The 21,157-nt window shown below is 41.3% G+C and overlaps 2 protein-coding genes across 2 annotated transcripts; one reads left to right on the plus strand and one right to left on the minus strand.

Moving 5' to 3' along the window:
• Nucleotides 1-1,278: 1,278 nt before the first annotated feature.
• On the minus strand, nt 1,279-8,098 carry ftr83 (finTRIM family, member 83). The gene is made up of 7 exons (XM_078265221.1): nt 7,434-8,098; nt 5,886-5,981; nt 5,465-5,698; nt 4,616-4,775; nt 4,420-4,476; nt 3,740-3,826; nt 1,279-2,802 (listed from the first exon to the last, which is right to left on the minus strand). The coding sequence occupies exons 1-7, from the start codon at nt 8,007-8,009 to the stop codon at nt 2,276-2,278; spliced, it is 1,737 nt and encodes a 578-aa protein (XP_078121347.1). The 5' UTR covers nt 8,010-8,098; the 3' UTR covers nt 1,279-2,275.
• A 4,737-nt stretch (nt 8,099-12,835) lies between these two features.
• ftr82 (finTRIM family, member 82) lies at nt 12,836-19,078 on the plus strand. Its single transcript, XM_078265223.1, has 7 exons — nt 12,836-13,635; nt 15,117-15,212; nt 15,444-15,677; nt 17,085-17,244; nt 17,348-17,404; nt 17,599-17,658; nt 17,756-19,078. The coding sequence occupies exons 1-7, from the start codon at nt 13,045-13,047 to the stop codon at nt 18,274-18,276; spliced, it is 1,719 nt and encodes a 572-aa protein (XP_078121349.1). The 5' UTR covers nt 12,836-13,044; the 3' UTR covers nt 18,277-19,078.
• The last annotated feature ends 2,079 nt before the right edge of the window (nt 19,079-21,157 follow it).

Genomic DNA, 21,157 nt, shown 5'->3' on the forward strand with positions numbered 1-21,157 from the left:
CTTGGTCATGTGCTCTACCGTGGTAGAGGCTTGTTCTCCATTGGTCACGATTCCGTGACAGTGTTGTCCAGGTCTCAGGTTTTATGTCAAAGTCTATGAGATCTCTCTTTAACACGTCCTTGAAGCACAGTTTAGGTCTGCCCGTATGCCGAGTTCCCTCCTCCAATACTCCATGTAGTACTGAGTGGGGAATGCGAGATCGTGGCATTCTGTTGACATGGCCTGCCCATCTCAGACAATTGAATTTCAGCCTTGAAGACAGGGGTTCAGAATCTGTGACAGTTAAAAGTTCTTCATTCGTTATCTTGTCCTTCCAGGTCTTTCCAATAATAAACTGCAGGTTTCTTGTCTGGAAAGCACTGATTCTACTCTGTTGGGGTGATATGTAGGCCAGGTTTCAGATCCATATAGGAGTATACTCAGTACACATGCTTCGTACACTCTAACTTTAGTTCGCACAGATAGATGTCTATTCCTCCAGACTCGTTTGGTTAGACGACCAACAGTAGAGGCTGCTTTTCCTAAACAAGTGGATATTTCCAGGTCTAGTGTGGTGTTGCGCGTCATGGTGGATCCCAGATAGGTAAACTTTTCCACATCGTCGAGAGTGATATCATTTATTGTGAATGAGTGAGAGTCAGCAGCCTGTGACATGGTGACAGTTTTCTTCAGGCTGATGGTAAGCCCGAACTGGTCACATGATTTAGCAAAGCTGTCAAGTAGGGTCTGGAGCTGTTCCGGAGATGATGCAGACCCCCTGCAGTACTCCAAAGTACCCCTAGGGGTACACATACCCCTATTTGAGAAACACTGGTATAGAGGGTATCTTTCAGTCTGACCCCCGTGTTCAGATGAATTGTGGAATGCAATATAACTGAAAAATGGCAAAGCTCTCCCGCTGACCCTAACCTCAATTATTCTGGAGGAGTTTTTCATATCCTCTGTAGTGTATCTTCAAAGTTTTCCCTTAAGGCCGCAGTTTTAGGATTCCCCAATCCAAAATCAGGATACTGAAAGTTAGACAATTACAACTTAAACAAAACCTTTTGTTTGTCGATGTCATCAGTTGTGATGTTTGTGGTGTCTAATCATTGGCTTGTGTTCGATGTTATGTCCTACACAAGTGAGCTGTTTGCTGTTCAATGTTCATATTCTCATTATTCTTCTAAAATCTTGCCAGTGAAAACGAAATGACAAAGAATACAGTCTTATTATTAGGCCATTTTGACATTACAAGCCCTTAGGTCGATTTTGTAAAGAAGAAAAAATGGCCACTAGTTTGAATTGCATATAGTTTTATTATCTCCTACAACAATCAAGTCTAACTCCACTTTTACAGCCACTTCTGTAAAGAAAAAAAACTCACGTGCTGCATCACTAATACTGTAACTGCTTGAATCCAGATTGTAATGAATAACTCAATAATTAAGGTCTTCAGAGTCAGACTGGACCAAACCTTCATATAGCATACCACAAACATTTCAAACTGCTGATCGATGAGACTCAGCCATCTGTCAACCCAGCAGCCTCTCAGTTGCACCTCACCTACTCCTGTACAATTCCTCTCGAAGCCTCTCAGACCTCCACCAAACCAACGCTGCTCTCCACCGACAAAGCATTAATCACAACACTAACACATTCTTTCAACTCGTACTGTCTCACAACAGATGTTTTTTATTTCGCTTATTTTGAATGTTGGTGATGTTGGTAATACATTTGTAATATTCTTAAGGCGTAAAAGATGTGATTTTTGAAACCCATTAAACACTAGAGATTGCATTTTGATAAGATAACGCTTGAATTAATGAATGAATGAACAGTTTACTTTCATCTCGAGCTTCATATTTTATGCACAACAGGCAGGTTGAGAGGACATTAGCCTGTGAGGGGAATGTTTGAAGTAAAAAATGCAACAATGATATCACAGTTAATTTTTGTTAGAAAATGTTGATTGATTAAAATAAGTGTATCATAACCTATATAAATGATTACATGACATATTTCAGTCAAGTACAGCCTTCATTATTTGAAATTATAATTTAAATGCTTTCACTTTATTCACCTGATCTTCACACATGTTGATTTGCAGAATATATTTACAGTCATCAAGAACAGTTCCCATGATACTCAACACATAGTATATATAGTCTAAAAAAATCCAATCTTGTATAAAAATTATAACATATCATCAGAGAATAGTAATGTTTTTGTTCTGTTAATCCATACTAAAACTGAATCACAGTTGTACACTGATCATTGGAGGTGTGTTATTTAATCACTGACGGATGATGGTGATGGCTGACTCGTACCAAACCCAGAAGCCTGGATAGACAGCCTCGCTAAAGGAGGCCTTGAAGCGGTGGATGAGAGACATGGTGTCCCCTACAGCGTAGAAAGAGAGGGTACCTCCAGCGTGGTCTAGGAACACCCCTATACGTGATGAGTAGGGGGCTTTGATCTCTAACTGGTCTTTGCTGTGCCGAGCTGAGTAGCTGGAATCGGAGCAGAAGAGGCTCCAAGACTTGCGGTTGTAGCCGATGCGGCAGGTGTCTCCGTAACCCGTCCTCTTGATGCCTTTGTAGGTGACTCCGATGGCAGCCCCCTCCCCACTCCAGTCAACCTCCCAGTAGTAAGCTCCTCCAGAAAGAGCGTCCTTACACAGGACCTGGGGCAGGGAGTCGAACCGGGAAGGGTGATCACCGTAAGCCTGGGGGTCTCTCTTGAGGGTAGCTTTCCTGTTCCCTCGAGACAAGTAGAGCTGTCTGTAGGCTGTGTTTGAGTCCAGAGTGAGGTCGCAAGCATCTAGGGAGACAAATTGAACATTTACGTCACAAGAGGAAGCAGGGTTAAATGTAAATGAGAAAACCCCAAGATGGACAAAGCCTCAGTTTCACAGCAGCACCCCTCAACACTGCACCGTCAGCTGCAAGTCATTTGGGTTTCTAGTTCTGTTATATTGAACGTATTTAATTAGTAGTGTTACCAATACGATTTAAAGGAAAAGTGTGAGACCCTTTGGCTGGACACAGAATTAGTAGTGTTACCAATACGATTTAAAGGAAAAGTGTGAGACCCTTTGGCTGGACACAGAAATCCAAATAATAACTGGGGTTGGATGTCACCTGCCTGCTGTTTATCTCCACCTCTGCGGGTCACAGTTGGTGGGACACACGGTGGCCTCTCCTAGATCTGCTCGGCCTATTATCTCCCGGCCTATTATCTGGAATGCCAGAGGTATCAACAGTTTGTGAGTTTGACCACAAACAGAAGTCCATCTACCAAAGTGCATCTTTAACCGTAACTGACCCACAACCTTTGTCCCCCTTCTCCTGTGACCGTAAAAACTACGTGGTTGTTTTAGTTAAATACTAGTAACAACTGACCCCAGGCAACTTGCTTAAAACAGAATATTCTTATAATATCAGGAAAAATGATAATTACTTCTACTCTAATCTGACTGGTTCAGATTAAACAAGGAGGGAGCACATCAACTGCAAACTTAAGTAAAATCACAAAGCTCTGTAAGTGCCAGCTAATATATTTGTAATGAGTCAATCCCAGTCTCTGTCAACACTATGGGACATACAGTAGTTACTAAAACCAGATTTTGTGGTCAACCACAGGGTCTGACAGAGAACCTCATCAGCTTTTAATTTGCCTCATGCACTGAAACGAGCCGGGAGAGCAGTGATCTGTGTCACTGCATGCAGAAAACCGTATCAGAGAAGCTGAGACTCACATTTCAGGAAATCGTTCCTGTGCTGAGGTTCCTGGACTGGGACAGACTTGTAGACTTGTACAGTAGCACTTGTTACAGCTTCCTCACCTGTGAAAGTAAATACATGTAATGTTAACATAGTCATAGTGACATATTGGATTATACAACTTTGAATTGTTTTTATTTTACTGATCTGAAATTACTTTCTATTACATCATGCTATTAAACACAGAAAATGAATCAACAATAACGGCACAATACATATGCTATCCCTATAAAGACTGGTAGAAAATAGACATAATGTGGATGCTGTTGATATTCTTGTTATATTAACCCAGATACTGTCATCATCAATGAAGCTGATCTGAACTGCACTGAGTGTGCTAATGTAAACTGGCTGGCAGTTTGACATCCTAATCAAAGTAAACATTTAACCATGTGGCAGCTAAGTAACCTCAGGCTACCCTCTAATAAATAACATCAAACAGGACTGCACAAAGCCCCATTAAGGACAAGGGAAGTTGTAAATCTACCTAACTGTTCCTTGTCCAACGATGCTTAACTTTATTTCTAAATACCAAAGCTCTGCTGGCTTTATGGATTGTCTAAAAGTAATTTGGTACTTGTATTAGTACCACTTACTTTGTTGTCCACATACATTCAATAACAGGCAAATAATTTTTCTTAAATGGCTGACTCACTTTTTATCGACTGTCTCTTTTTGGATTCATCCAGTTGACAGAAGGTCATTTTGTTAACTGCAAAAACAAAGAATCATGAGTTAACATGGCAACAGTGGTAACATGTTGATAACATGTGCATAGTGATACCAGAGATTTGAAGATATAGCTGACTATTTAAATTCACTTTTTAAGTTTTCTGTGTTTTTGAACTCACCCGCCTTGGCTACCCTAACCAGTTCGTCATTGCTGAATTCATTCAGGTGCTGTTTCATCTCAGAGACGGCCTTAGTGACTGGGCCGAAGGTGAAGTAGGGGTTGACGCTCACTGTGGGCAGCTCCTCAGCCTCCGTCTGGGCTGTCAGCATGTGGTAGGTCTAATAAGGACAAAACAAAAAAAAAAGCAACGCAGTCATGATAATGTACACTAACTGGCGACTTCTTTAGGTACACTTGTTCAATCTATTGTGATCCAATGCAACAGCTCTGCCACAAACTCTGCCTTTACTAAGACGATCATGTTCAGTTGTGATTGACACTGTCAGAGAGATATTAATAATCAAAATGCATGTTTATTATTGAGGTTGTAGTTTGCAGTGGTGTTGAACTACTGCATAATATTGAGAGGTGTTTCTAATATTTTGGCCACCTCATTTACATACATGAGAGGGGCAGAATATTAGAAACACCTTTCAATATAATGCACTCCAGCACAACACCAGCACCCACTACGACCTTAATAATAAACGCAGAATCTATACCTTTTTGAAAGTGTCAACAAAAAACTGAAAGATTATAAGTTTCGTAAAAGTAGAATTCATGCCAGAGCTGTCATGTTGGATTGCATCACACTGTACAGGTGAACCCAATGAAGTGAAGTTCTCTGTTTTACATTTACAGAATGGGACTGTATGTTATACGGTGTATTAGATACGATATTTTGTAACACAAGTCTGTTAGCAGACTGATGAAAACCGATGAATGGATGGTGGTCTTGTGTCAATACCATATCGTGAAGGTGGTAGTGGATCTAATTCATGCCTCTGTGGTAGTGGTGGTCAGTTACCTGGATGAAGTGGATGTGGTCCTCGGTGCGGGACAGCTGGGTGATCTCGCTGTCTCTCCTCTTCAGATCAGCAATCTCGTGGTTCAGACGCTCCATGTGGCCCTCTGCGTTGTTGAGTGCTGCTCTCTTGTTGGAGGCGATCAGCTTGGTCATCTCTTGCTGCATCCTCTCAATGGAGCGCATCATGTCGGCAAACATCTTCTCACATTCCTGCAGTGCTGTGTGGGCTGAGTTCTGCACAGGAAACAAGGACGCATGCCATAAATCAACTGGGTGTCACACTGGTTCTGCTAGCACACTGACAGAAGCTGTCATCAATACTACAAAGGAATGTTGTCCGTGTTGGTAGTTCATTTTAACTTCCATTCAATGTATAGTGGTTATTCTGGTTGTATCTGTATTAGATGATATTGGCACAAACCTTGAGTGAGTCCACTGCTTGTTTTAGTTCCTCCATCTGCTTGAGTCGGTCATGAATCTTTTCCTGGATCTCAGCCTGGGTGGCGCCCAGCCGTTGCTACGGGGAAAACAATAGATGTTGTTGTTGGTGATGACAGCAATTCCACAAATCATATACTCAACTTGACAAAATCATATAATTGATTTAACGTTAAACTTTATTCTAACAGTGTACAGCTCAAAGGTGACAGCGGAAGCTGTACATGCATAATGGGCGTGTTTCATCTATAGCAAGCTGCTCTGTCATTCATTACCTGCAACTGTGTCACTGGTGCAATAAATCATGATAGGTACATGATTCACAAATAAATGTTTTTTGTACATTAAACGATACTTGTGATTTTGAGCTAAGCCCATTTTAGCATTCCTAGTATACCTGTTGCTGAGCTGGTGACAGTCTGAAAACCAGCGTTGTCACTTTATATAATATTTTGAAGTGGGGTTGTATAAGGACGTTTTCCATTGTCAGTGTATTAGCTACAGTAGATGGCGGTCGGCACACCCCCAGATTGAAAAAACAGACCAAAGTACCGACACAGAAGCTAAGCAATGGACTAAGCTTTGCGGTGACGACCACATCGAAAAAGATAAGAGAATACTCAAGAAAAGCTTCTGTAAATATGGGGAATGAAACCTCCAAAGCCGTGCGACGCATCTGGACCCATAGTGGGTGAGATGGTTAGAAAATATGGACCGGACTGCTTGAGATATCTGTCATGTTGGTCAAAAAGCTTTGGCTTTCCAAAAAATGGATCACTGAGTCCAGGCTTTTATATATTTAACTGTTTTAACTGCTCTTCAATGTTTAATTTCTTATGCTGCACTGTAACTTTTTTTTCTCGTATTTTATCTGTTTTTAATTTTTTAATCTGTTTTCATGTAAAGCACTTTGAATTGCTCTGTTGCTGAAATGTGCTATACAAATAAAGCTGCCTTGCCTTGCCTTGCCTTGCCTAAGCAATGTGCTGCTGTTGACAGGGCAGCAAGAAAAACGTATTTTGGCCAAGTTAAAAGAGTCCAACCTAACAAAAACAATATCTGTTTATGTATATGCTGTATTTAGAATATTTTCAACGCTTCACCTTGCCATGAGACAGCTTTTTCCTTTGGCACAACATTTTCTCATTTTCTTCACTGTTTTACGCAGCAGATCAGCTGTTTGGGTCAGACTTTCAGCGATAGTAGCATAGAATACACAAATACAAGAAAATTAAAAAGAGTGATTATGACCGCAACGACAAAATGCCTTTCCCTGTGGAGACAAGAGGATACTTTCATGAGCCAGAGTATGCCGAAGAAGAACTTTGGCAGAGGGAGAACTGGCTAAAATAGGTTTTTACTGCTGCCCCCATCCACAGCAGTGCTTTGCTTCGCTTCTGTGTCTGCTTCTCCAAACTGGGGGTGTGCTGACTGCCATCTACTGTAGCTAATAAAATGACTGTGGTTTAGTACCTCATACAACCCCACTTCAAAGTATCCGAACTATCCCTTTAAGTAAAGTAAAACGTACCTGTTCATCTGCCCGCTCCTGCTCAGCAGACACCATGTCGTGACCTTTGTGTTCTTTCACTGTACACAGCACACAGATACACATCTGGTCGGTGCGACAGAACAGCTCCAGACCCTTCTGATGCTGGGGACAGATCTGTCTGTCCAGGTGGCCGATTTCATCCACGAGCTTGTGTCGTTTAAAAGTGTTTGACTCATAGTGGGGCTTGAGATGCTTCTCGCAGTAGGACGCCAGGCACATCAGGCAGGTCTTGACGGCTTTGTGCTTCTTTCCAATGCAGATGTCACAACCTACATCCTGGGGTCCTGCAAAGTTGTAGTCAGGGGACGGAGGTGGAGGCGGAAAAGATTCAGTACTACGTTGAATGGTGGAGAGCCGGGAGCTTCCCACGCGTCTCGGGGTGGGCCTCTTGTTGTAGGTAACCTTGCACTGTGGGCAGAGGTACGAGCCTGTGTGGTCAGCATGGTCCCAGTATGTCTTCAGGCAAACGGAGCAGAAGATGTGGCCACATGGGATGGACACAGGATCCCTGAGGTATTCCTTACACAGGTGGCAGTTGTCCTGGTCAAATGACATTTTAGTGCTGTTTCCTCGAATGCAGTGAAGATGCTGTGTAGACAGTCAGTGGCTTGTGTCAGCGACACAGTGGCAAAGTGACTCAACATGTACTACGGACTCACGTTATATAGAGTAAACAGAGAGGGTGGCTAAACTGGTTAAGCCGAAACCAGTCAAACAAGGGCGGGGCAAGAGAAGGACACAGTGAATGCCTTCATCAGTTACAGAACGTAATAAAAATGAATGGACTTTGTGATCATAAAATACAAGGTTTGGTCTTGAGTGTTGACAGCCAATGTGTTTGTATTTCATGTAGACACATAAAATAAAATAAACAATATAGGCCTTGAGGGTTTTATACTTTTTGTTGAGCAGGAAATGGGTTCAGACAGAAATTGACAAGTGCTGTTTGGAATAATGTTGGTAGTATTTGCATGCCATGAATAGATGAGTAAAAAAAAAGTAGCTCCCAAAGTAAATAGTCATCTATGAAAGTGCAGTGTAAAGAAACCACAGGCGTGTCACGCTCTACAGTTGTGGCCTCTAAATTGCTGAGGGATTGCCAAAAAACAGTGTGTTCCCTCTGGCCATGTGATGACACCCAATCAAGTCACAGTACAAACTGAAAAGATGATGTTCTACACTTCTTCTTCAGCTCTTAATACTAATAATAATACAACTGCTTTTCTGGTGGACAACTTCAATGTCTCATCAGTAGGACCGTCAACCAAACCTTTGTTCAATTCAGTTGGTTTGGCCTTCTCGAGCCTGTGAGACTTCCCTAACCTTCACCTCACCTGTAACCAGTTAATGATCAACTCTGGGTTACTTTGCATTTGTTTACTGAGGTTTGACAGGACGTCTGCAGTCTCTGTAAGTCAACGCTGGAACTATATTTCTGTGGCCTAAACTCAACCGTAATACTATCTCAAAAAAGAAAAATGTGCTCCTTGAAAACCAGTTCTAAGAATGTTTCCTCTTCTGAGCTAAATACCTTCCTCTGCAGATTTCACCTTACAGCGAACACACCTCCCAGCCAACATGGAGTTTCAGGGTTGTTGAAATGGAGATAGGAATGCAACTACACTTGATAGCCCAGATAACAGGAGGGCCGAGCAAGCCTGCTTAAAAGATTCCATTGTGTTAGAGCCAGCAAGGGCCCGAGCAGAGTGCCAGGCATTATAGGGTCTGTTGTCCGTCAACAACAGTAACTACTGCTGACATGCAAGACTAAATGTTGCATATTATTTGACTACAAAAAACATGACATGGCCATACTCTTTTGTGCAAGTGCTGCAACACTAACTTGACGAAGGGATGATAATAAGATGAAAACTATCAGTGTTAACAAAAACATATATTTGCAGTTGTAAAGTAATGAAAAGATCCAACTTGATCTAGGCGATGTTACCAGTTTGCAAGAATGACTTTATTATGATTTATATAATTACATTTTATCTCACAGTTTGACAAAGTTAAATAGTTTAATATTTATTGCATGTCCTCTGCATGTGAATGAAATAAGTTCAAGGTTCTTTATTTGTCAAGTGCACAACAATAACAGAAGTAGTCATTTGCAATGGAAATCTCAGGCCTCAGGCACCTCCAACAATGCTCGTGAAATAACAAAAGAACACAAAACTCACAAGTAAAAGCTAAATCTGAATCTAAGAAAAAGAAAAAAATATATAGGGCTACAATAAAATATGAATAAAGTAGTATAATTATATAAGAAATAAATTTGTGTAGACAGTATTGCAATGAATAAGACTGAATGGAACAAGGAATGTAGTAATAAATATATGCAAAATTACATAATACATGTAAAGAGGTGTAAACTGACGCCATTTCTAATAGCAGTGACAAATACAACAGAAAAACATCAGTCATAGGTGAAAGTGGTTGAGTCACTGTAACTTGACTCTGATTACAAATGAAGCCAGTACCAGACTGGAACAGGCCTCTAAACTGAAACTAAAATAGGTCTTGATTCAATCTGGATATTTTACTGTTGTCTTGCAAAGCATGTTTTCTTGTCTGTACTTTGTTCTGCCAACCTAGCTGGCCCTTTAACCCTGTTTGTAGCCAGAAGATGGACTTTGCTTTCATAAAACAAAAATATAGAAAATGTATACGTGCAAGAAGAACCTGTTGCTCACACGTAAAGGGGAATGTTGGTATTCTTTCAACCTGCAAAGTGTCTAAGTGACTAACGTGAACAAAAATCTTTGAAATAGCACAAGAATTGAGCGAGAACGCTGTAACCGGCCTGCAATGTAACCCTAAGGGGAAAATGCACACTGTCATTGTACGTCTACTAAAAGTGCTGTTTTTGCCACTAATATATTCAGATTGTTATTATAAGTATCTGCCTATATTATGGGGATTATTAGCATGTTTACAATTTTAAAATAAAGAATGATATACTACCATGTAGGGCTGGGCGATATGGAGAAAATCAAATATCACAATATTTTTGACCAAATACCTTGATATCGATACCGCAACGATATTATAGCGTTGACTATTGGTGCTTTCACAAAATATTTACACAATGAGATTTTTGATAAATAATCACCAGTAATGTGGATATTATGATTAAGTGGGTAAAGGCAAATAATAGAACAGTTACAACAGTCTGGTGAGTTCAGAAAATGACATCACTTTACTGTAATGCAGCCTTTAAAACCAGGAAAAGACAACACTTATGCAATATTACGATATCCAAAATCTAAGACGATATCGAGACTAATATTACGATATCGATATAATATCGATATATTGCCCAGCTCTACTACCATGCACTTGTGCACACATTACAATACTTCACAAGTCTTACACAACACCTCCCTGGTCTCAAGTGAAACCAGTGTGGTCATGTGTTGTTGTAGGTCTATAGGCTACTCCCAACCCTAAAACACAAACATGCTTTCCTTTAACTTCACCTGAATTGTTTCTAAGAAAAGGGCTGACCCTTGTTTTGAAGCGTCAGTTTGACTTAAACTTCTTATCATGCATATTATTATCATGACACCTTAAAAATATGGGAACACTATTTCGGGATTATTATTATTATTTGAATGCAACTCTGACAGACACTTCACAGTGCAGGTTTTTGCTCATCTCCTGGCTGAGGTTGTCGTGACAACAGTGATGCTTACTATTGGTGTGCTGACTTTCCATTCCAATTTTGTCTGTGTCTGTTTAAGTACTCTTCACCTTTTGTGTATCTTCCAGCATCAACAAATGTGTCCACTGTTTTCCCAGAACACATTTTAACATTGTTTTTTTCCTGTTTTTATTACTCACGCTCAGTGAAGTGGGTCCTTGTTTCCTCTAATCAACTACCCATTTGTGTTGTCCTGCACTTGCCCCTGCAGAAAACGGGTTGACCTTTTTACCTAAACTTGGACTGAGCTATAGATGACTACCAAAGATCACTGGGACTTGTAACAGGCATGCTACTCTTATTAAAGAGTTTACAGATTATTAAATCTGATTAAAGTGTCTTGTGTCATAAACATTTACATGCTTCATAATAACTTTCTGAAAGAAACAGACATCTTTGGACCTGTGCACAAGTCTTTACTTAGTCAAAGTTTTGTCCACTGGCAGTGGTGCTCGCCACTAACAGGTAGTTAATCTGTAAACACAGAGCGCTCCATTTACTCTGCAGGAAGGAAAGAAACTGGCTTATCAGAAACCTGACCTAATATGGAGAGGTGAAACTGCCTGGTGTATGAAGTAATGCAAGATATGAATTGAAGGTGCAGCCAATACTTTTTACAACCTTAAAGTAACATGAATTATTTTTTACTATATGATTCCGCATCAGGCAGAGGATTCCAAGTAGACTACAAAAACCTTTATTTCAAGCAAGAGCCCTTTCACAGTAGGGACTCTAATGTTGAGCAAAAGACTGGCAGAAAAATACTGAGAATGGAGCATTATTATTCATCGAAACCAGTAGACGAGGCTACGATGTCAGCAGACGCTTGATACAGAGCGTGAGTTAGGGTCTCCTGTGAAGTTTTTCCCCTTGCTACACTATGAGAGGGATATTTTTAGGAATTAAAAAATGCAAAATAACCTGTGATGAAGCATGCACACAAATATGTAAAACATCCATTGCAACAACACACCTGGATCTGACAGGACTGTGCACGCGCACTCGTGCATGTGTGTGTTTGCGTTTGGTGTCTCAATATTTTCTTGCGCAAACATTTACACATGTACAGTTACAAAATGACTTGTAAAGTACACAGACTGGTCCGACTGGACTGTGTGAATACTACAGCTCTGAACACGTGCTGCTATAGGACAAGCTCCCTACAGCATGTTAAACATTTAACACGTTTTGGGTGCTGGAAGGAGCAACAACATCCCTGGTGTTTGAAATTACTTAGAAACTCTGCATGAGTTCAGAGTCTCTGTTTGTTCATTGGGTGGTCCCTGAAATTCCTACAGTACTTTGAGCTGCATTTGTGTTTGTCGGACTATAACCGGTTTGAGACAATGGCGATTCTGTCTGACAACAATAGGTGGAAATACAGCTGCAGAGAAGTGTGCACACAATTCACCCGCAGATGAGCCACATGAGAAAAATGGAGAATAAAGGAAACTGTGAGGTAAATAGAACGGATGCTTTTTCTGGCACATTAGTTGTCGCTGTGTGCTTTTTACATTTCATTCATTCTCTTTCTTTCACTCTGCTCTCTCTCTCTCTCTCTCTCTCTCTCTCTCTCTCACTCTGTTCTCTCTCTCTCTCTCTCTCTCTCTCTCCTGTCTGCCCGCCCTCTCTCCCTCTCCCTCTTTGCTCAACCTGCTTATCTGAACTGGGCAGGGCTCGATATACTCACAGCACAGGGGGAGGGCCTTGTCTGCTTTCAATCAATAACCTCTGGAATTCAGAAATACAAGTAAGTCCTGTCTCTGGCAGGCTGTACCTAGCTCTTGAGGGCGGGCTCCCAGGCACACTCGACGGAATTTCTATCTGCTCCTGGCACTCCCTGTCTGTTTTCGCAGATCTGACTGTGTTTTGAGCCCCATCACAATGGCTGATCACACTTCTCCAGATTATTTCAGCTGCTCCCTGTGTGTGAACCTGCTGAGGGACCCTGTTGCTATCCCCTGTGGCCACAGTTTCTGTATGGACTGCATCAGTGGTTACTGGAATGAGGCTGACTACACAGGGATTTACATTTGTCCCCAGTGTAAGATCACATTCACCCAGAGGCCGGTGCTGCGGCCCAACGCCACTCTGAGCATGGTGGCTGAGAAGATCAAGAAGAGCGGTTTGAACCTTAACATCAACTTTCCCCAGGGGAACTTCTGCGCCGGACCAAGTGACGTCCCCTGTGACTTCTGCTCTGGGAAGAAATTAAAGGCTGTGAAGTCCTGTCTTAACTGCCTGGCGTCCTACTGCGAGAAGCACCTGAAGCCACACTACGAATCAGCCACATTCAAAAGGCACAAGCTGGTGGACGAGCTGGGAAACCTGGACAGGAAGATCTGCCCGCAGCACCAAAAGCCCCTGGAGCTCTTCTGTCGAACAGACCAGATGTGTATCTGCGCTATCTGCACAGTCAGCGAACACAAGGGCCATGACATTGTTTCTGCTGAGGCAGAGAGGGGTGAGAAACAGGTAAGAAATCCTCCTGTCTCTTTTGATGACTTATTTTATTAGATTCAACAGTCAAAGGCACAGGAAAAGTGCTGTTGGAAGAAAAAAAAACATCTCAGAAAATGGAAAGTGTGATTGTGAATGGAAAGTGTGATTTCCTGTCAGAAAGATAAGCAAGTGAATTCAGTACGTATGAGAGAAACCACAAGCTGAAACTCCTAATTCAACTGTAGTATGGTTTACAGACTGATACACTTTTAAAAAGAGGCACATTCATGATACATTAGACTTATATCAACACTGTATTTTGAGTTAAAGCCAACAGGGTGTTTTTCCCTACTCCGTCTCCTGCACTACGACTGGCGCATGTACTTTGACCCATTTCACCAAATCTATCAGCTAAACTGGCAGCCACTCACCGCCAAAATAAATCCAGCTCTCTGATTAGCTGTATGGAAGCCGGGGGAGTGTCTTACAGTTATCGCCTTTGAAAAAGTTGTTTTTCAGAGAATGTGGTGTTCCAGCTGTGGGAGAGATAACAGAAACTGTCTGACTTCCTTCTGCTGCATTGGTTCCCACATGTGGGAGTGGGTCTGTAATGATACTGGAATGTCAGGGAGTCAAGGCCTTCAACACCTCATGATCACAGCCAATCACAATGTTGTAACCACGATGCACATTCAAATGAATAACCAATCACATTGCCTGTAAAAGCATGTAGAGTAGATAAGAGCATCAACAGACACCGTGGTATAAATCGGCATCTTTCAGAGCAGTCTAGTTTTTTTATGCGTGATTAAATTTAGGAGGAGTGTTTTTTTTGACAGCCAGGAATATGGGTTAAAGGATTTTTAGGGCATGATGGAAGTAATTAGTCATCCTATTGTTTTCTTTACAACATGGGGAGTCTGGTTTCTCTCATCCAAAGATTTACAACCTGAGTTTCACACATCTCACTCCATCTCCCGCTCTCTCCCCTCCCCCTCTCATGTCCCCCCCCCCCCAGATTCCCCACATTCCTCAAGCTTATCTTGAAGAATGGGTTGGTGGGCTTGAGTAAAAGCTGAATTATAAACCCTCTATTCTGCATGTCAGTGCTGTGTGCACCTTGAAACATCTCTTTAAAAGTCAAGCAGCGGTAGATTCACATTCCAAACATGGCCAGAATTCCATTACAGATTTTTTCCCTCCTCTCCCTCTGAGATAAAAGCTGGCTGTATTAAGAAGATTCTTTGAGCAGGGTTTATTAGACATGCCAAAGGGCCTCCCCACATATTCCTTGATGAGAAAGAATGCTTTTACTGAGCCAACATATATAAGGCATTATATCTCATACAATAAAACAGCATGATATTCAAATCTGATTTAATGCAACTTTTATGATCAACTTTCTTAACACTGCATTATAATTTAAAAGAAGTCAGTGCAGCCAGTCAGCATGGGAGTGCACGCTTAACAAAACAGTGAAATAGATGGGTGTGTAATGTGCCTTTATTCTGCAGAAACTCCTGGGAGTCTCCCAGGCTGAGATTAGACAAAAATGCCAAGACAGGGTGAAGGAGCTGGATGAACTGAAGACTGCTGTGGATTCATTGAAGGTAAGATTTAAATGTTGATAATATTTTTAATTTCATGTATTTCCATACTCTTGACGAAGGTCCAGAGGGACCGAAACATTAGTTTTCTTTAATAAATCGTGATGCTGCAGTAAGTCACTTTCTCTTTCTTCAAGTCCTTTTAATTTCCATGCAAAAGAGAGACGTTGCTGTAAGACGTTCACTACAGCAGTGCCTTGTGTAAAACACTGACACTTTGGGTGCTCTGTCCAGAACTCGGCCCAGAGAGCCATGGTGGACAGCCAGAAGATGTTTGAGGACATGATCCGCTCCATTGAGAGGATGAGGTCAGAGGTGACCAAGCTGATTGGTATCAACGAGAAGGCTGCTTTCAACCAGTCCGAGGCTTTGATCGAGCGACTGGAACAAGAGATCGATGAACTAAAGAAAAAGGAGACCGGCCTCAAGCAGCTGTACAGCACTGAGGACCACATCCACTTCCTGCAGGTAACATACGAGCAACTGTTTAATAGGAAATACATGGAGTTCTGATTTGGGCCTAAAGCGTGAAGTAATTACTATATAATTACTCAAGAACTGTACTTAACTTGAGTATTTCCATTTCATGTTACCTTACACTTCTACTCCGCTACATTTCAGAGGGAAGTATTGTACTTTTTACTCCACTACATTTATTTGACAAATTGAGTTACTCGTTACTTTAAAGATTCAAATTATGAATACAAAATATTATCAAAAGATAAGATATATTATTAAACTTTTACTTGAGTAAGGTTTTAAATGCAGGACTTTAACTTTAACATATTATTTCTAGTCTGTGGTATTACTACTTTTACTTGAGTAAATGATCTGAGTACTTCTTCCACCTCTGTATACGGGCGTGGTTTTTAATAAGACAGCCTACTTGTTCATGACAATGACATGTTAAGCCTGTCCTTGGTATCATTTTTGGGCGTAAGCATTTCTCAACAAGCAATTGAAGAGGCGTTAATAGCATCACTTATTGTGAATGGAAATTTGGATGGACAAAAACTGTGCCTATCTTTGGTTGTCCTGTCTTATTATGAATCTAGCTATGAAGCGATGTGTTTAAAACACTTTAAAACTGTGCTCCATGTGTAAAAGTACATTTGGACTACGTTCAGACTGCAGGCAAAAGTGGCCCCAATCAGATTTTTTTGGGGTCAAGGGACCAGGTCAGACTTCTTCAGAAGTAGTGTGAACACTCAAATCTTGCCTAGATTTGATTTGTTCAAATCAGATTTAGACCACTTCCATATATGTGGTCCAGAATCAGACCCAGGTCTGATTTTTTTCAACGCGGCCGCAGTGTGAACAACCAAGGCGGATTTGATGCGACTTTTACGTCGATCTACATCGACATTTGTCACAATTATGCACCGGCGGGAGTTAGCCCTAGACACTGACAGTAACATTAAAAACTTGACTAGGCCTACAAAATGGAGAACAGTGATGGGGCAAGTCAATGGAGGGAGACTGAGGTGCTAGACCTAATTAGTGTATGCTCATTTATGTTACGGCTGCCATTACACAAACATTTTGAAATAAAAGTGAAAATGCTTACTCCCTCCATAACCTCCTTAACTTTAGTACAACAGCGTGCTGCGTCTGATGTCATTGATATTGTTATTTTGCGCATACGGGTCAGTTCGAAACCCTAAACAGTTCACACTGGAATCTGATATAGGCCACATTTTAAAAGGGTAATGTGAACAGCCATACAAAAAATAGGATCGGAGCAAAAAATCCAAATTAAGCATTAAGACTTGCGGTGTGAACGTAGCCTTGGTCACCTCTATCTGTTACTCAGATGGTTTCATGTTGATGTACAGTATATTCGTCCTCATCACGACACTTTTCTTTTGCCATCAGAACTTTAACTACCTCTGCACCCCCACTGATGACGGCTTCATACCGAAAGTGGTGTTGAACCCTGACTTCTCCTTCGGGGCTGTTAGGAAAGCTGTGAGCGAGATCAAGGAACGCCTGGAGGAGTTTGGCAAAGAGGAGCTGCTTAAGATCTCCAAGTCAGGTGTGACCTTAGCAGCCGAAACACAAGACTTCTACACAACGGGCAGAACACGCCAAAAAACAGACACGCAATTTACTAAATATGAATGTGTTCTGTCTTATAGTGAATGAGGTCCCAGTGTACACTACGGAGAGTCGAACGTTGGACAGAAGGAGCAGAGGTGAGTGCTGTCATGTCCTTTAGTGATATAAGACTGAAGGAGGTTTGTTATTATTGAGGTTGATAATGTAGTCGCCATTAATTGCTGGAGGCAAAACACAAAGTGAATGAATCATTCACTTTGAGAACTAAAGGCATGTGAGTGTGGCTCCATGCAGGTCATATTGACCTCACACACTGCTTCTTTATGTGCAGGCAAAGAAATGGTGGACAACACTCCTCCAGAGCCGAAGACCAGAGCCGATTTTGTAAAATGTAAGTATCTGATGTACCTGAAATATGACAATTTAACTCACTTTAGTTGAACACAATTCTGTAACTAAATATATACTGTATGATGTTTCTCTTCCAGACTTCTGCCAGCTGAAACTGGACTCTAGCACAGCCTACAAGGAGCTGTACGTCTCAGACAACAACAGAAAAGTAATCCGCACCAGGGACCTACAGCCCTACGGAGACAATCCAGAGAGGTTTGACAGCTTCGCCCAGGTGCTGTGCCGGGAGGCCCTGTCCGGAGGCCGCTTCTACTGGGAGATCGAGTGGAGTGGGGAGTTCTCCATTGGAGTGGCCTACAAGAGCATAAGCCGGAAGGGCAAAGGCTCACTGTGTCTGCTGGGCTACAACGACAAATCCTGGAGTCTGCTCTGCTCTGACACGGGTTACTCTGCCTGGCACAACCGGGTGGACAAAGCTGTCAGCGGCCCCCACTCCCCCAGAATAGGCGTGTACCTGGACCACAGTGCTGGTGTGCTGGCATTTTACAGCATAGGCAATACCATGACCCTCCTGCACAGGTTTCAGACTACATTTGTTGAGCCTATCTATCCAGGCTTTGGAGTTGGAACCTCAGTCAGGATCTGCAATATCAAGTGAACTCTCAAGTTTGAAAATCTGGAAATATTTTCCACATGTTACTCATAATACACAGCAATGGTTTTGGAATATTTTGCTAAATTTTTAAACTGTACCAAACCACATTAATGAAGTTCTTTTTTGTTTTTAAATGCCCCCCCACCCCCCACCCCAAATGTGTATAGACTATATTTTTTTTTAACACTACACATCACATATTACATTTTGCATTGTTTTGTCAAAATACATTTTCACTGTAGTTGTAACTGTAGTTATAAAGCATTACTGAAATACACAATTACTACATAACCACACAAGTACAATATAAAGTGTTATCACCTCTGGATCATAACTTCTGGATAATATTATGACATGTCGCTATGTGAAAAATGTGAGCTACACCAGTGTTCCCACAGATGCATTAACTACATAAAATAAAAATAAAAAATAAATATACCCTGGGATAACCTAAGATCATTATATGAGGTCATTACATTGTTAGCCAATAGTATTGCTCCTTTATGATCTTTATGACTAATACAGTAACATTCACATTGGTGCATTAACAGGTATTATTATGGTTTCAACACATTCAAAGGAATATTTTATTCTCACTTCATTTTGTCATGTTTTGATATTATCTGATAGTTGTCATCAGTTGCTGAGTTTTTCACTTTTCACTTGAACTAACCCCTATTATTTAATTTGTATGTAGGTTTACTTACATAAAAAACAGAATATAATTGATATCAAGAAAAGACTTGTTTTGTAACAAAATTATTTTATTGATAGTTCTAAATAAAGAGCTATGTGAATGATTTGATTATTGTGTTTTTGAGATTATTTATCTATTTCTACATTAGGACCAGACGTTGTTATATCTATATTGCCAAATTAAAGGTTTATTAGATTAGAAATAATAGCTCTGCGTGCAGGGGCGTAGCACAAAATTCTGGACCCTGTACATAAGGCATTTTCTATGGGCCCCTCCCCGCATCCACAGCTATTCATTCTAGCATCTTTTTGGGCCCTCCTCACATGAGGGCCCTGGGTACTCAGTCCCCTTTTCCCCCCCAGTCCGACGCCCCTGTCTGCATGATATGAATTTAAATGAGAAGATAGAACTAATTGTTTGATTCCTTTTATCGTTTGTGCTTTCACAAAGGCAAGTTTTAAAACATTTCAAAAGTACCTGTATCAGGGATATAATTTGAACTTTGAAAGTTTTAACTGGAATGTGAACCTTACAATGTATACACACATTCACATGTATCTGTGAATAACCTAAACCAACCCAGTCTCACGGCAGTTCGTGTAAATGTCACGTTATTTTTAATCTATTGATCAATACGTGTTCACGGGCACGTTTTTCTCGTTTTTTTACGTGTAAATGTCACGTTATTTTAACGTGTTCACGGGCACGTTTTTTTAGCGGGAGACGGCCGAAAAGGACACCCTATATTCCGGGAAGCGGCGCGAGACGGCCGCGGGGGACGCGCGACAATAACGGGATGGCGGAGGTTTGGATTTAGGAAAAACCCTACGGGGAAAGGGCACCTCACACGCCGGGACACGGCCGCGGGGGATGCGCGACAATAACGGAACGGTTGTGATTAGGAAGACTACGGGAAACAAAACGACCACCACCCCGACCATTCTCCCTGCGCGGATTTTCGGCTCTTTATACTACTCCCTACCATTTTCGTGCTGTGGCCACGAAATATGCTTCCCATTGAAATACATTACTTGACATTTTCGTGCTGGCCACCACGTAAAAAACGAGAAAAACGTGCCCGTGAACACATATCAATAGATTAAAAATAACGTGACATTTACACGACCGGCCGTGAGACCGAAACAGATGACAGCACCAACCCTTCTTAAGCACTGACGATGCTAACAGCCCCCTCTGTTGGTTGATTACAGGAACTGAACTGAAAGAAAAATGACCAGTGACTATGTTTGGTATAATCATCATTACAGTTTTTCTCAGTCGCTTTGGCATGTCTCAGATCAGAATTGAACAGCAACCACATGTTTAAACTAGTCAACAAAGTACACTCTGTATAATGTAGTACAGTTCAACAGCACCACAAACTACGTCATCCAAAATGATCACAGAGTTGAATCAACACCACTACAGTTTCAACAAAATCTGTACATTATAATCTTCATGAAGGGAGGATTTAATGCAAGACTGACGTATTGGACAGTTTTAGTTAGGGACACCTAATAAACAACTGAGACATAACTAAGTAATAATTGTTAGCCTACTCTTAACAGTCACAGCTGTACAGAACAAACACACTATTCTGGACTTTGTCCTGCAGCTCCAGTTCAAAACTCCAAAAGAAAAATGGTGCATTTTAGAAGTAAATATAAGGTGAAGCTGTCGACTCTTGTTGCTCAGTTGTGTTTACTTGTTAAGAGATACAAACATGTGGGGCGACCTCTAGCTCAGTGTGCGCCCCATGTAAGCTTTGCTGTGTGTCTTCCCCTGTTCCCGTCTATCACTATCTAATAAAAATAAATAAAGATATAAGGCTGTGTGTCAGGGTTTCTGGTGTCAGGCCTAGCTCCAGGACATATTGCATGGTATATTGAGTGTGTATTAGGGCTGCTTAACCTTCCCTCTCGTTCACTTTTACCTGCACATCAGCAGCCTGCTGTAAGTAAGACCCTGGTTGACCACACACATTCTGTGAATGAATATCACTTATCACGTTACATGTTGGATGTCAATCCAAAAAAGTTACGCTGCAACGCTGTTCTGTTTGTATCTTCAAAGGTGCTTAATGTCAGAAAATATGACATTTACTTTAGATCCATTTTAACAAAATGCTTCAGATATTTCTGCACTAATCTACAATAACACAGCAATATACTGTATTACAATACATAC

Source organism: Sander vitreus, chromosome 13 (assembly GCF_031162955.1).
Source record: "Sander vitreus isolate 19-12246 chromosome 13, sanVit1, whole genome shotgun sequence".
Taxonomy (NCBI): Eukaryota; Metazoa; Chordata; class Actinopteri; order Perciformes; family Percidae; genus Sander; species Sander vitreus.

What these genes read in the sequence shown, in the direction of transcription:
- ftr82 (XM_078265223.1), top strand. Translation starts at nt 13,045, where the DNA reads ATGGCTGATCACACTTCTCCAGATTATTTCAGCTGCTCCCTGTGTGTG. An exon ending in GTTGGACAGAAGGAGCAGAG is followed by an intron (nt 17,405 to 17,598) that starts GTGAGTGCTGTC and finishes CTTTATGTGCAG; the next exon opens with GCAAAGAAATGGTGGACAAC. An exon ending in CAGAGCCGATTTTGTAAAAT is followed by an intron (nt 17,659 to 17,755) that starts GTAAGTATCTGA and finishes TTTCTCTTCCAG; the next exon opens with ACTTCTGCCAGCTGAAACTG.
- ftr83 (XM_078265221.1), bottom strand. Translation starts at nt 8,009, where the DNA reads ATGTCATTTGACCAGGACAACTGCCACCTGTGTAAGGAATACCTCAGG. An exon ending in AAGCAGTGGACTCACTCAAG is followed by an intron (nt 5,699 to 5,885) that starts GTTTGTGCCAAT and finishes TTTCCTGTGCAG; the next exon opens with AACTCAGCCCACACAGCACT. An exon ending in AAAGAGACAGTCGATAAAAA is followed by an intron (nt 3,827 to 4,419) that starts GTGAGTCAGCCA and finishes TTACTTTCACAG; the next exon opens with GTGAGGAAGCTGTAACAAGT.